Source organism: Capricornis sumatraensis, chromosome 21, assembly GCF_032405125.1.
Source record: "Capricornis sumatraensis isolate serow.1 chromosome 21, serow.2, whole genome shotgun sequence".
Classification (NCBI taxonomy): domain Eukaryota; kingdom Metazoa; phylum Chordata; class Mammalia; order Artiodactyla; family Bovidae; genus Capricornis; species Capricornis sumatraensis.
Window position 1 is genome coordinate 46,290,967 of NC_091089.1, and position 16,482 is coordinate 46,307,448.

General features: G+C 41.8%; 1 protein-coding gene across 1 annotated transcript; it reads right to left on the reverse strand.

The window, feature by feature from the left end:
• Positions 1-13,378: 13,378 nt before the first annotated feature.
• Positions 13,379-14,272, reverse strand: MC2R (melanocortin 2 receptor). The gene has a single exon (XM_068994004.1). It carries the CDS (start codon positions 14,270-14,272, stop codon positions 13,379-13,381), a length of 894 nt encoding a protein of 297 aa, XP_068850105.1.
• Between the last annotated feature and the right edge of the window lie 2,210 nt (positions 14,273-16,482).

Here is a 16,482-nt window from a genome sequence, read left to right on the forward strand (position 1 = left end):
CCTGCGCCCCCATCTACACTCACATCAGCACCCACACTGATGTCCACTTCTCTTTGTAGAACTCGTAGATGCTGCCCAAGCTGCCCCCATTCCCTGCTGGATACACTTTTCTAGCTTCCTCTGCAGGTGGAAGCAGCCATGTGTCCTGGATAGCCAGTGACATGAGGGCAGGTTACCTACTAGCTTACTTCTCAGAATCTCTTTCTTCGCTCCTCAGATGCCAAACTCTGGGGAACCAGGGAAGGACTCCAAGTCCCAGGGTGTGATGGAACCACTGGATAGGAAGGCTGGGTTCTAGAATGACCTGCCTGGGTGCAGCAGGTGAGTTGAGGGGGTTGTGCACGTGTCTGCTGCCCACGTGGCTCTGACGTGAAGTTCTGAGGCTCCTCTGTGTAGAAAACCGCCTCCAAGTTGCTCCGCAGACGTCAAGGTATCGAGGGCCAGAGATGCTGCTAATGCGGCTGGTGTCTCGTTCCGCGGCCTCCCACTCCACCTCCCTCGCTGGTGCCGGTGCCACAGGGGAAGGAGGCAGCAGAGCGGCCCACCAAAGCCACGCGCCCTGTTCCTGGTACCTGGGCCCAGCGCAGATGCCCTGATTGGGGCGGCGGACCGGCGCGCCTGGATCGCGCGAAGCACGCAGGTGAGCGGGCGCCCACGCCTGGCCTGGCTTGTTCCCGGCAGAGCCCGTAGATACTCAGAGAACTACTATTTTCTGGTTTTTTTTTTTTTTTATGTTGACTTAAAGACTTCTGGGTTGGTTTCATCTGGAAACATGCTTGATATGTTTGGACACCTGAAGGTAAGATGAGGCGGCTGGGAACTTTCTACCAGTTCTGATGAACTAAGTTGTTTTCACCGCTGTGACTCAAGCTATGTACTGAGCGCTTGCTTACTCCGCTCCCCTTCTTTCTTGCTTTCTGTGTTCTCTGCTAGGGCTGAAAATGGAGAACGAGAGAGGGGTGCCAAAGCACTGATTTTTAGGCAACTCTTTGTTGTTATTACTGGTTCACTCTCAGACTTTTAGCTTATAGTGGGTAAAGAATCTGCCTGCAATGCAGGAGAACCCGGTTCGATTCCGGGGTCGGGAAGATGCCCTGGAGGAGGAAATGACAAGCCACTCCCTTATTCTTGCCTGGAGAATCCCATGGACAGAGGAGCCTGGCGGGCTACAGCCTGTGGGGTCGCAAGAGTCGGAAACGACTTAGACTAAACTACTTCTCCTCCTCCTCAGACTTTGAAGTTAGAGATGTAGAAAACATTGATTAAGAAGATCCTGAATCACGTGTTTTCTTTCATGCCTACTATCCCTGCCTTTCCCCCGCCCCCCCCTTAAAGTGGTAGAAACCTTTCTTTCACAGGAAATAGGTGAGAAGTCAGCACACCAGACAGAACAGTAGTATTCCTGCCTGTCCCCCTCCCCCATGCCAAGTTCCTGGGTGAGGAGAACACAGTTTTTTAAAATGTGACAAAGAAGGTCAAAGATTGAATATACTCCCTTGAATTTGTAGGAAAAAAAGAAAACAATAGCAAAAAAGCAATCCAGAGAAAGCTGGTCTCCCTGGGGTCCGAATGCCGCTGAGAGGAGACCCAGGCTGGACGACTGGACTCCACACCTTTTGCCCACCAATCCTAAGCCCTCCTGTTCTCAGCAACGGTTCCCTGAGCTTCAGTATTCTCATCTGTAAGGTAAATGCAGTTTCTTACGCTGTGAAATAGTTCCCCTCTGTCAGAGTAGGTGTGTAAATACAGTAAAACCTGAAAGAATTTGATACATAGAAAACTGTGAAGTGATGGATATTATAGCAAGGATTCCAGACACAGCTGTTCATCAGCAAATGATCTGGTGAGGTCCAGTTAGCCCAGGTTTGGCCTTCAGGGAGGAGGAAGGCAGGGACAGACAGACGATGTGTGTCCCAGGGAAGGCCAGTGGTTTTCTTCCCAGTTCTGAGCAGTCCACTGGTTTTACGCGGACGTTCCTCCTCGTGGGTCAAGTGTAGCGAGTGGGTGGGATGAACTGGTGATTGTGATGGGCTGCTTTCCCTGCAGAGAGCAGAGCAAGCAGCCTGGGGAGGGAAGAGTGACTGCAGTGGGCCTCACACAGGGGCCAAGGATAAGGGATAATTGCAGCTGGTGTTTAGGTGAGTCATCCAAGGGGCAAAGCTGAGGAGACGAGGTACGGAAGACAGCCTGCTCACTGGATGACCTTTGCTGTAAATGTCAGCCGGAAAATTCTGTCAGATCAATAGTGGTGGTAATAATGGCTTTTGAAAGGAATGCGAAGGGATTTCATTGCCAGAAGTGGCTTGCCTGTCTTGTTTGAATGGGAGGCCTTGAGACCCAGAGGCTGACGAAGGGGTGTTGTGGCTTCGATGTGGGCCTGGGGGCCTGTCCTCTGGCCTCGCAGGTGGCGAGGGAGGGGGGCACCGTCACAGCTTCCCTGCAGAGGCAGGATCCCAAGCCACTTTGGGTCACTCTGCTGGGGCTTCTGGGAAATGATGACTGATTCTCAGTGAGAGTGAAGTGGGCTGCCAGGGGCTGAGCAGGGGACTGACAACTCAAGTTGTGGGCAAGCCACAGGGACACAGACCAGAGGGCCCAGGATGTCAGTTGGCTTTAGCTAAGTGCAGTGGGCAGATGCCCTCCTCCAGGATTCCGTGAAACCTACTGGTTGGAGGCAGGGCCCAGGCGTGAACCCAGAGAGTCTGATGGTGCAATGATGGATAAAGCAGTGAACTGAAATAAATCTGTCTGCAAAGAACCAGATTAAATGGTTACACTGGGTATATTAGACAGTAAGCACGGTAATCATGCAATTAGAAATTAAAGTTAGTTAAAAAGAAATAAAATTATAATTTCAACATCAGAGTATTGTGAAATATAACTGAAATACTGGATCCATGAGGCAGAAAACTCTAGAGGAGAAGGAAAATCTATTGTATATACCCCTATTTTTACTCCTTCCATTTTTCTTACTTCTAGTTTTCCACGATGCCCTGTTTTATCATTTCCTTCTGTTTAGAGAACTTCAGCCATTATTGCAGATTTACTGGTGACAAATTATCTTAGTGTTCCTTAAATGGAGACTGTGTTGATTTTGCCTTCATTCCTAAAGGATATTTTTGCTGGATGTAGGATTCTGGGCTGAGAGTTTCTCCCTGCCCGCCCACCAAAAGTTAAAAAATATTGTGCTGTTCCTTTTGACGTCTAACTTTTTCTGATTAGTAATTCTTATCACTCAAATTGTTTTTTTTCCTAATAGGTGAAATATTTCTCCCTTGCTGCTTTCAAGACCTTCCTCCTTTTCTTTTCTCCTTCCTTCCTTCCATCTTCTTCCCTCCTCCATCCCTCCCTCCCTTCCTTCCGCCTTTAGTTTTATAGAAGATTGACTGTGATTTGTCTTGGTGTGGGTTTCTTTAGGTTTATCTTGTTTGGGATTTGCTCTTCTTCTTGAATCTGTTGGCTTATGTGTTTTGTTACATAGGGAGTTTTCATCCATTATTTTTCAAGCACTTCTCAGCCCCCTTTTTTTCTCCTTTTCCAGTTCTTTGACATGAATTTTAGATCTTTAACTATGGCCCCACAAATCTCTGAGGCTCTGTTCACTTATTTTCAGTCTATTTTTCTCTCTTGTTCAGATTGGGTAGTTTCTATTTTTCTGTATTAAAGTTATCAGGTTGTTTCTCCTATCTCTTACAGTCTACTGTTGGGTTCATCGTGTTGAGCTTTTAAAAAATTTGGTTATTTTACTTTTCAGTTCTAAAAATTTCATATGGTTCTTTACATCTTTTTTTTGTGGAATTTTTTTTCATTCATTTCAAATGTATTTGCAATTCATTATTGAAGTATTTTTATGATGACTGCTTTAATATATTTTTAAAATAATTCTAACATCTCTTAACATCTGTTGATTATCTTTTTTTTCACTCAAATTGAGGTTTCATGGTTCTTGGGATGATGAATGATTGGAACTGAAACCTGGATATTTTGGGTATTATTTTATGTGATTTTTAAAATTTTATGTAAACCTTCTGGCATAAATAAGTATTGAGCTTGACTACTGGTTTTTTCTAATGCTGCCAGCAAGGAAAGAAGGGAGGCCCTGCCTCCAGGTGATGGTAGAATTACAGGTTCTTCACTTAGCTTCCCCTGACCTAGGGAGAGCCTTCTATTTATTCTGGCTGTGGGTAAGAGTTTTGATTCTGAAGATGCCACCCTGGCATGTATGCATAGAGTGTCTCATTAGTGCCTCTGACGTGGTATCTGTGAATACCAGGTTATGGGGGAGGTTGCTTCATTATAGATGGGCAGTGGTGAATGTCTACAGTAGGCCTACTCTGATGCCACTTTCTTGATGCTTGGTGAAGAGTAGTCCAGGATGCCTGTGTGATCTCCACAGGGGAGAGGATGGAGGCTCTTTATTGCCTGATAGGGATAAAGTCTCTGGCTCATAAGTTTTTTTCCTGTTTTTTTGCTTGAGTAGACCAGATATTACCTAAACTTTTCCTTCTTGCTAGCCTGTCGTCTTCCTTATCCTTTGACTACAGAGATCAGGCCTTTGTGGATATGTATGTGTGTGTTGGTCCTATGAACACGGGAACTTTCAAGCTGCTAGCTTCAGCTCACATCTGGGAATTTCAGGGCAGAGAGAAATATAAATAACAACAACAACCATCATTGTTTACAACAACCATCATTGTTCATTGGGTCCCAACAATATCTAGCTGATTTCTTTTCTCACCATCTTTCAGAACTGTATGTTTGTCTTATGCCTCACTTCTAGTGGTTTTAGTTGTAGTTAGCAGAAGGAACGAGGAAAGTACATCTACTCTATCTTCCCAGAATGAGAACTCTTCAGCATGCTCCTTTCTATGGCATCTCACTTTTTATCTTGTAATATTTTTTCTTATGGTTTGTTCTTCTAGTTTGATTGCTCCTTTCTATGCTTATTCTTTACATGGTATGTTTCTATCCATCTTCTTTTAACATACATGTATTTGTAAATTAAAGAGATTCTCTTCTTATTAGACTATAATTGTGTTTTACTTTTTTATATGTTCTGATCACCTCTGCCTTTTAATTGATATGGCTAGTTCATTAATATTTAATATAATTACTGATATGTTTTTAATCAGTATTACCATTTAAAGATTTTATGTTCATTCTTTTTGTTTTCTTCCACTGCTCTTCCTTTTACATCTTCTTTTGGACTATTGAGTACTTTTAAATGAATTTTATTTTAATTTCTTTATTCACTTTTTAGCTCTCTTTGGATTATTTTTTCAGTAGTTGACTTAGGGATTAAATAGACATCTTTAGCTTCTAATAATATATTTAGAGCTAATGTAGTATCATTTTAGAGAAATGTAGCAGCCTTGCAACTGTAGAAGTCCATCTTACCAACCCAATCCTTTATGTCATAGCTAAACTATGTATTCTATTCATGTATAAGTCTGGCAAGAAAATGTTATATAAGTTTTCCTCTAAACAGTCATGTATATATTAAGTAAACTAAGAGAAAGTTGTTATTTATATTTATTCACACATTTACGGAGAAGGCAATGGCACCCCACTCCAGTACTCATGCCTGGAAAATCCCATGGACGGAGGAGCCTAGTAGGCTGCAGTCCATGGGGTCGCAAAGAGTCAGACACGACTGAGTGACTTCACTTTCTCTTTTCACCTTCATGCACTGGAGAAGGAAATGGCAACCCACTACAGTGTTCTTGCCTGGAGAATCCGAGGGACAGGGGAGCCTGATGGGCTGCCGTCTGTGGGGTTGCACAGAGTCGGACACGACTGAAGTGACTTAGCAGCAGCAGCAGCAGCACACATTTACAATTGCAAATGTTCTTTGTTCCTTCTTGAAGCAATGCACTCCCTCTGATATAATTTCCCTGTACTCTGAAGAATTTCTTTTGGCAATTCTTATAGTGCATTTCTGTTGTTGAAAAATTCTCTAAAGTTTGCTTTACTTGAAAATGTCTGTGTATTTCCTTCATTTTTAAAAGAAATTATTTTTGTTTTTATTTTTGGCTGTGCTGGATCTTTGGTGCTGCGTGCGGAATTTCTCTGGTTGCGGTGATGGGGAGCCACTCTTGGATGTGGTGTGCGGGCTTCTCATTGCGGTGGCTTCTCTTGTTGTGAAGCGTGGGTTTAGTTACTCCTTAGCATCTTCCTGGACCAATCCCTGGACCCATGTCCCCTGCATTAACAGATAGATTCTTTTTTTTTAATTTTTGAGCTTTAATTGGAGGATAATTGCCTTACAATGTTGTGTTGGTTTCTGCCATTCATCAGCACAAATCCGCCATAGGTATATATATGCTCCCTTCCTCTTGAACCTCCCTCCCATCTCCCATCCCAGCTCTAGGTTGTCACAGGACACTGGGTTGAGCTCCCCGCATCACACAGTAAATTTCTGCTGGCCATCTAACTTTGCATATGGTGATGTATATGTCTCTACGCTGCTCCCTCAATTGGTCCCACCCTCTCCTTCCCCCACTGTGTGCACAAGTCTGGCAGGCCAATTCTGATCCGCTGTACCACGAGGGAAGTCCGCTTCATTCTTAAAGAATGTTTTTACTGGATGTGCACTTCTGCACTGGCAGGTTTTTCTTTCGGCACTTATAGGACGTTGTGCAGCTGTCTTCCTGCTTTCATTGTTTCTGATGGTGAGTGTGTTGTTATTTGACTCATTGTTCCTGTCTGTGTAATGTGTTCTTTACTCTGTCTCCTTTGAAGAGTTGTCTCTTCATCTTTACTTTTCAACATTGTGACTAGCATGCAGCTCGATATGGTTTTCTTAATATTTCTTGTTTGGGTGTGCTGAGCCTCTTGGACATTTGAATTGATGCCTTTCTCCAACTTTGAAAAGTTTTTGGCTGTTATTCAGTTTTTGTTTTTGTTTTTTTGGTCTGCCCAGTTCTCTTTCCTCTTCTTGTGATATTTGAATTACCTATTCTAGACCTTTGGATGTTGTATAACAGGTTCCTAAAGCTCTATTCATGGTTTTACAAACATATTTTTTTTCTTTCCCTTTCTAAATTGGATGGTTTCTACTGACACAGTTGTTTTTTCCTGAAGTAATTTATTTATGACTGTGCTGGGTCTTTGTTGCTGTGCATGTGCTTTCACTATTTGCTGTACGAGCTAGGGTACGCGATCATACTTGTGGTGCGCGGGCTGCTTACTGTGGTGGCTTCTCTTGTTTCGGAGCAAGGCTCTAGAGTGAGCATGCGGGCTTCAGCAGTTGCAGCGTGTGGACTCAGAGGTTGTGACTCACGGACTCTAGAATGTAGGCTCAGTAGTTGCGGCACATGGGTTTAGTTGCCCCAAGGCATGTGGAATCTTCCCGGATCAGGGATCAAACCCATGTCACCCGCAAGTGGATTCTTAACTGCTGGACCACCAGGGAAGTCCTGACATAGTTTCATGTTTATAAACTCTTCTGCTATCATCTCCACTCTACTACTGAGCCCATCCAGTGAATATTTCATTTTAGATTTTGTATGTTTCATTTCTGAAACTTCATTTTTATTTTTAAAATTGCTATTTCTCTAATGATATTTTCTACCTTTTCATTCATTCATTGTGCATGTATTTTCCCTTACCCCATTGAACATTGTTTCAGTAGCAGTTATGTTTTTGTTGATATTGACAACATCTGAGTCATCAGGGTTTGCTTCTGTTGGTTGAATTTTTCCTTGAGTGAGGATAAACTTTCCTAGTTTATATATTGATTAATTTTCAATTCAGTTCTAGAAATTATAAGTATTATGTTGTAGAAACTCTGATTTTTTTATATGCCTCTAGGAATTTTGATGGTTTTATGTAGTATGCAATTGACTTGCAAACCCTTTATCACCTATAATGCTGAGAGTTCAAATGCCAATTTAGTTCTTTAAACCTTAATGCAAGTTGTGTTGAGTCTGCCGTCTACATGCTTGGTTCAGGAGTCAGCCAGAAACTTGGGCAATGTTTGTCCACAAGATTATGACCTCCTTTTTTCTGGCTTATCCTCTCCAAGACACCTCCTTCATTTTCTGGCAGCTTTGGTGGCCTTGTACCTCAGGCAAGAAAGATGGTGGACTTTATAAGAGAATTTTAATCACCTTGCACTGCACTGAGGCTGTCACCTTTCAGCTCAAAACTAAACAAATAGAAACTCACCTATGTCTGTCCCTTCCTTCAAGATGTAACTCTTCTCTAAAACTTCCCTGCTTTTGTTCACTTTTTAGAGCCCTGAGTATTTAAAATTGTGTCCAGAATTTGTACTGCTAAAGGGTTGGTTTCTAGGAGCCTGCTCCAGCATACCTGTGGGAGTCAAGGCTTTATTTTAAATATGTCTTAGGATGTTTGAAATATTTTTTATTTTTATAAATAAATAAACTTAATAAAAATAACAAATATTTTAAATTTATTTATTGCAGATATAGAAATATTTATCTCTGCAATAAATTTGGTCATGACCTAAGATTAAAAATTGGTAGCTTAAACTCTCAGATTCCTGTTTAATTATCTGAATGTTAGAAATAATAACAAAAAATAGCATGCTGTCATTTAACTGTCTACTCATCAACTAATGTGTTATCGTGTATGGTAAGTGCTTTAAATGCATTATCTCATCAAGTCCTCATTAGATCACTCTATAGGCTTGGTGTACCCTTACAGAGGTGGAGTCATAGCCCAGTTTATAGATGAGAGAAAGGGCTTTGAAGACCTTCAGTTTTCCCTAGGCATGAATCCAACTCTTTCTGACTCCAGAAACTGAACTTTTAAGCACTAATCAATGTTCCTGCTAGGACAATTTTTAGGAGTAGCAGCTAGTGAAAGCTGTACAAAGTAATCTGTAAATATAGAGCTGTAGTGACAATGTGTCATGGAAATACTTAGAAGGATGTAAATAGTTATCAGGAAAGCACTCAGGATTCCTAGAACTAGACTTTTTCCTTTGCCATGGTTATGTGGATGCTGAAAGCATGATTTTTAGACCTAAATTCTTGCTAATTGTTATGAGTTTAGAGATGGTCTTCTTGATTAAGAGTATATTTAAGTATTTGGAATTAGAGATTAAGAGAACAAGGGATGTGGGCAGGCCCTTTATAGTGAGAGAATCAGAAGAGGAAGCATTAAGTTGTGCTGTGCTTACTCACTCAGTTGTGTCTGACTCTTTGTGACCCCATGGACTGTAGCCCACCAGGCTCCTCTGTCCATGGGATTTTCCAGGAAAGAATACTGGAGTGGGTTGCCATGCCCTCCTCCAGGGGATCTTCCCAACCTAGGGATCAAGCCCAGGTCTCTGCATTGTGGGTGGGTGCTTTACCATCTGAGCCACCAGGGAAGCCCAAGAATACTGGAGTGGGTAGCCTATCCCTTTGCCAGGAGAACTTCCCAACCCAGGAATCGAACCAGGATCTTCTTCATCGCAGGTGGATTCTTTACCAGCTGAACTACCTGGGAAGCCCAAGCACTAAGTTAAGCAGCAGCATTTCTACACTGTGGTCAGAAGGCTCTGCCCATTTGTCTGACACTGGAGTAATAACAACAATGTGTGTATGTTCAGTCACTTAGTCGTGTCTGACTCTTCAGGTTCCTCTGTCCATGAGGTTTTCCATGGCAAGAATACTGGAGTGGATTGCCATTTCCTCCTCCAGGGGATCTTTCTGACCCAGGGATCGAATTTGTGTCTCTTGCATTTCAGGCAGATTCTTTACCAAGGCCCATGGTAATAATAATAATAGCAATGACAATGACGGTAGACACTAACTTTTATCAAGCATTTAGCATGCTCCAAGCATAGTACTAAACTTGTATTTTTTATTTCTCACAGAATTCTCTGTGACAGGTAGTACTGTGGTCCCTATATAACTGGTGGAATGATGAAACCTTACTGAATTTAAGTATCTTGTTCAAGGTTATATAAATAGTACATATGGAGCTGGGATTAGGACTCAGTGATGTGGATTTTCAATCACTCTCACCTCTCCTAACAGTGGTTTTCTATCTGTAAAAGGAAATTCTTGCCACTTCTTGACATATTCTATGAATTTATTTGATCAGTGTTTTAGCTTTGTTAGTATTGGGACAATTTTCAGTGATCCCAGCACTCCTGTGTTGGATATCATCAAAAAGGCAGGAGGAAGGGAGCCCAAGAGGAGTTTTAGCACTCTTCAGCAAGTGCTGCAGGACATCCTGCCTAAAGTCTATAAGACATCATAGTCTTATCCAACAAACTCCAGACTGCTAAAACCTGCAGCAAACAGTAAAGGATTAAATAGGGACAGATAAAATGAAGACTTTTAACAGATTTAAAGCTCATGGGATTTGTTACCTCAGATATCATATAGCTTCTACTAACATAAAACTTTCTTAAGGAATTAAATTAGGTACATTTATTAATATCCCAATGGAAGCAAGAGACACTGTTCTGGAGTCTACTTAATTTCTGTAGGTCCTCCTGCTCTCTGCCCTCCTTATTTTCAGAGTTCTGGGGAACTTGGTCAAAGTCTGACCTGAGACATTAGGGGATGTGAAGAAAGATGTACTTTTAGTGCATGACAAGAAAGATATACTTTTTTTTTTTTTAAAGATGTACTTTTACTGAACAAGAATATACATGTATTTAGAGTCTCTTAACATACTATCAGAACTTTTAATTATAGTACAAACTGTACTTATGTGGATAAAGAAGCATACATGTAGATTTGCAAAGAGGAATAACTGGATTAGTTTCTCAGCAATACTTTGCAAATAATAGATCTTAAATATACATGTCAGTAAAATAAATAACAGTTGTTTGCTGTTTCTTTAATGATCATGTTGTAATGTCAGTGGGATATTGTCACCCTGATTGTGAGAATTGCTAGCTACAAACTGTTGCATGTAGCAATATGGATCTGCACAAAATAGGTTTTAAAAATCACTAAATATACATAGAGGAGTAGCCAACTAAATAGCCCATGTAGAATTTCTTTTCCTTTATTTTAAAAAGAATATTTACGGGATGCACATACCTGTTGTTGTTGTTGCACCATGCAGCTTGCATGATCTTAATTCCCAGACCAGGGGTTGAACCTGGGCCCCAGCAGTAAGAGCACCCAGTCCTAACCCCTGGACTGACAGGGAATTCCCTGGAAAGCATGTGCCTTGAGTTTTTATTTTTTGGTACTGTTCTCATTTCTCATAAAATTCACTAAAGGTCATTCACGAAGTATAAATTAAATTGTACCTTTAAGGTAATTTCATATAAAAATATAAATCAAAATAAATCTTTTCTAAAACAACATATTTTAGCTTTGTAAATATGTCCATGGTTGCTATAATACAAAGATAGCCCAATTATTAAAAATTTATTAATCTGATGTACCACATTAATAAAGGAGGAAAAAATGATCATCTGAAAAAGCATTAAATAAAATTCAACATTGATCAACAATAAAAATACTGTTAGGAAAGTAGGCAGGAAAAGAACATTTTTAATTTGATAAAAGTTAATTTTCAAAAAGTAAGCATATTGGTGCAATTTTTAAAGCTTATCTGTTAAAGTGAATAACAGTATAAGGAATTCCTCAGTCTTTGCTTCTTTTGTCCTGGATGTTCTCTCAAGAGAAATAAGAGGAGAAAGGGATATTGTCGTTTATTTGGTGAAGGGGAAGGACCAAAGAAGCATTTCTGGAGGATGGAGGTGTGGAAGACACTGGGTTTCGCCTTCAAGTGAATTATTGACCTTTTGGATACCTACCCCAGCAGTCTCCCCTTTAACTCTGTTTCCCTTCTGCTTCTCAAGCATCTGCCCTCCCCACACCAAATACTCTACCCATCACCCGACCAGCAGTCCTGTTTGTGGCTGACTTCTCCTCTCAGCAGCTCAGGGAAACTCTGAGGGCCAAGAAGTGCCTCTTCCCAAGACACCGTCCCTCTTGCTGGCCCCTGAGCCGCTCAGCTCTGTGTACCTGCAGATCTGGCCTCTTTGTCTCTTCCGTTGCTCATCCCTGTAAATTAATCTGTGACTCAGCAAAGACTTAGGGTCAGAATTTGCTGCTTCTTTAAGCTTTGTCTTTAAAAACAGATGAACCTACAATTTGTGTTTCTTTTATCCTGCTGGGGATGCCACTTGTCAGTATCTGGCATCTTTCCTGTGGCTCTAGTAGCAGGAAATTCTTCAGTGATGCTGAAGAATTCATCTGGGAAATTGTCTGCCTCAGATTCATCTGGGGAATGAGGTTAAATGTTTTTCACCAGTCTCTGGTTTGAGTCTCAGTAACAGCTCTGTCTTGAAATGTTGTTTTGGTCTTGGTTTCCCTCATAGTCCAAAAACCTGGTGAACACACACATTCTCTACTTAAAATGCATTTTGGGACATGTCGACTTTTTTCGTTTACTTCTATGTTTGGACAGGTATGGCTTCCTATGTGGTGCAGTGCTAAAGAATCTGCCTGCCAATACAGGAGACACAAGAAATGCAGGTTCTATCCCTGGGTTGGGAAGATCCCCTGGAGGAGGAAATGGCAACCCCCTCGAGTATTCTTGCCTGGGAAATCCCACAGACAGAGGAGCCTGGCGGGCTGCAGTCCATGGGGTCTCAAAAAGTTGGAAACGACTGAGTGACTGAGCACACACACGCTGGACAGATTCACAAGGGTTGGGTATACCTTCTTCATTTTCCTACAGTTTTCCTCTGGCCTTTATTTATTCCTACATAGGGACCAAATGGGTTAAATATTTATTTTCTCCTTTGAAATGTATGCTTCTAAAGCATAAGGAGTTTTAACCAGGGAAATACTTTAAGGCCACTGGGATGCTGAGTTAGCCAAGAAGACTAATGGAGAAGCTTCCTTTATTATTGGAAACTCAAAGCTGGTTATTTGACTAGAAGATGCATCCTGCCTACTTGTAGAAAGACTGGAGATGGTGCACAGCAAAGCAGGTGGGCAGAAAGGAGAGCAGGTGGCAGGCAGGGGCTCTGTGTGGCAGTGCAGCCGCAGGAACTTATTGGCACCTTTGGCTTACAAAAACCCTGTAGTCCATACCCTGAGTGCTTGTCCTAGCACTTAGGAGAGGCCACTCCATGATATGCTAGCTAGTTATCTATAGAAGAACAAACTTTTCCTTAGCTCAGAGTTCTCACATGTGTGTTGCTGTATGTGCTTTGTACTCTGGCCTTTTTGGTAATTATTTTGCCTCTCTAAGCTACAGAAGTTGTACCCTATAGCAAGGCTGTTCACATGGAATTGAGCCATTACAACAAGAGTTAGTGGAATTATCCTCATGTGCTCTAGGGAAGGGGAGGACAGTTGGAGTCCTAGTGTTGTTGGTCTGTCACGCTACTCTGTCCCCGACAGTATATCCCTGTAGCTCCTAAAATCAGGGACCAATCTTTCTACTGGTACCAGTTGCAGATAACCATCTTTTTGAATGCCACCCTGAGCTCTGGGCTCCGAAAGGCATATATGAAGGGGTCGATGACGGCATTACACATGATCAACACACCATTCACCTGGAAGAGGGACATGTAGCAGGCACAGTAGGGGTCAGCCGGGCAGAATGTCATCAAGAGGACATGAAGGACAAAGGGTGCCCAGCAGAAAATGAAGACCCCGAGCAGGACAGTCAGTGTGATGGCCCCTCTCATGTTGGCTTTGGGAAGGGAGGAGGTCCTCCTGGCGTGGGAGCGGGCCAGTAGGAACATGTGCACGTAGAGGCACAGGATGAAGGCCAGCATCAGGGGGAACAGCGCTGTGAAGGCAATCACCGTGGGGACGTGATGGGAGAAGGTCACAATGGTGATGCCACTGCCCGTGCAGCCTGCCCAGAGGACCGTCAGGACGACGAGGGCGCGGTGCGGGGTCATGATGTGGTGGTACTGCAGAGCGTGGAAGATTGTGATGTAGCGGTCAGCGGCGATCACAGACAGGCTGCAGATGGAGCCAAGGAGGGAGAGGATGAACAGGGAGTCCACCACGTCATCTGCTGTGCTTTCAAAACTGCCTCGAGGCTCGAGGTAACCCATGTTTCTGAACATGATCAGAACGTTTTCCAAAATCTTGTACAGGCTGCCCAGCATATCGGAAATAGCCAAGCTGCAGATGAAAAAGTACATGGGTGACTGAAGACTCTTATTCTTGGCCACAGCCAGAAGGACCATCAGGTTCTCCAAAACTCCGACAATGGATACTGTGAAAAATATCTCTTCTGGCAAAATCACAGCAGGACAGTCCGAGTTATTTCTTGCTGTACTGTTGATGTTTTCATACAGATTGAGAATGTGTTTCATCTTTCCTGTGTGCAGTTAAGACAGAAACGTTACTGGAACTTGACAGGAAACTTGATTAATTCTCCAGAATCTTTTCTTCTTTGTAGTTCTTGCTGAAGATCTGAGGTAAAAAAGTATATGTAGGAATATTAGTTACAAAATAGATCACAAAATAAAAACAAGCCATGATACCTTTGAGGAAGCTCTGTGGCCTCTGCAAAATACAATGGTGGAATATTTAAATAAAATAATTTATCGTACCCTCATCTTTTAAAAAATCCTTCCTAAATATATATTTTTAAAATTGAAGTATAGTCGACTTAAAATGTTGTGCCAGTTTCAGATGTACAGCAAAATGATTCAGTTATGCATATGTGTGTATACATGTATTTTTTTTCAGATTCTTGAATATGGTTCCCTGTGCCATACAGTAGATCTTTATTGTTTATTTTATGCATAGTAACATATAGCTGTTAATCCCAAACTCCTTTTATCCTTTCCTTTCTTTTCTCTTTGGTCACCATAAGTTTGTTTTCTATGTCTCTGAGCCTGTTTCCATTTTGTAAATAAGTTCACTTGTTTCATTTTTTTTTTTTTTTTAGATTCCACATAGAAGTGATATATTTCTTTCTCTTTCTAACTTAGTTCACTTAGTATGACAGTCTCTATGTCCATCCATGTTGCTGCAAATGACATTATTTCATTCTTTTTAATGGCTGCATAATATTCTTTGTGTGTGTGTGTGTGTGTGTGTGTGTGTGTGTATAACACATGTTTTGTACCCATTCATCTGTCGATGGACACTTAGGTTGCTTCCATGTCTTAGCTGTTGTAAATAGTTCTGCTATGAGGATTAGGGTGCATATTTCTTTTTAAATGAGAGTTTTCATCTTTTCCAGATATATGCCCAGGAGTGGGACTGCTGGATCATATAGCAACTCTATTTTTAGTTTTTTAAGGAACCCCCAATTCCCACCAACAGTGTAGCAAACAATTGTGGCTGTAACAATAGTTACATGGGGTAACTGGCAGATGCTCTTTGCAAAAGAAAAGGGAACATGGACAACTGTAAAATGAGGTTTTTTTAATACTGATTATTGTCTTTGGCCAGAAAACGTAAAGGTCTAATTTTCATATTTTTGCAGTTCTCTGAGAGAAAGGAGAAGGCTTTTTTATTTGTGAAATTCCTGTTACGTGCCAACCAGTACTATGCCATGTGCAATGCGTGGCATCTCATTTTAATCCTCTTGTCAACAATACAAGGTAGTTCTGTTGCCCCTAATTTGCATCTAAGGAATTGGGGTGGAAAGGCCAAGATACTGAGAGTTAGGATTTAAATTAAGGTCTCTTTGGCTCCAAAGATGAATCTCTGCTAAATTAAATCACTTATCTTAGTGCTTCTGTAAGTATTCATCTGATAAAGAAATTTTATTGGCTTTAGTAGAAATGAAAATAAAATAAGTTAAAAACCTGTGTATCTGACCAAGTCAGATATAACTGACCAAGTTGTTTTCCCAGCTCTCTCTAGAAGACTATATTAAAGAAATTCAGAGGAGAGTGTGGCCCCACAGTCCCCTCCTTTAGTTGAGGAGGGAGGCAGATGGCACGAGGCCTTGAGTAAAAGGGCTGCAGGCGTCCTGGAGAGTCAGCAGCCCGCATCATACTCTCTGTGCTTTGGGGTTGTTGTATGGCTTCTGGGGAGAACGGCTAGGGAGGAGGGTAAAGGCTTATTTTTCTGTTGAGTGAATGAGCAGTTTGTACCATATGGCTTTTCCAGTTGATGGAGTTTTAGAATCTAGGCTTCAGAAAGAACCAGTGAGGAACTGAGGTCTGGGTTCCCAAATGGCCCCCTCCACTTGAGATTTTAGCAGTGGCTTTCCAAATGTTACCTCATTAACATAACAAGAGACAACTTGGTTGTTCTCCCCACTTAGAGAATTCCAGCGATCTTGTGAACTCTGTGCCAGACAAGAGGAGGCAGACCGCATATGTGTCTTCTTATAAATCACGATGCCACAGTGCCACAGGGCTCCTGCCTGCATCCCAGCTCAGTGAAGCCCTCTCTCCCTGTTTTCGCTAGATGCATGTAACATTTTGATTTCATTTTTGAATAGGTATTACTGTCATATATATTTATATATGTGTGTTTGTGTGTATGTGTAGATACATGGAAATAGTAGAGAGTCTCCCTCCCATCCCTTCATCTTGTGTGCCCCATTACTACTCCTCAA

What these genes read in the sequence shown, in the direction of transcription:
- MC2R (XM_068994004.1), bottom strand. Translation starts at nt 14,272, where the DNA reads ATGAAACACATTCTCAATCTGTATGAAAACATCAACAGTACAGCAAGA.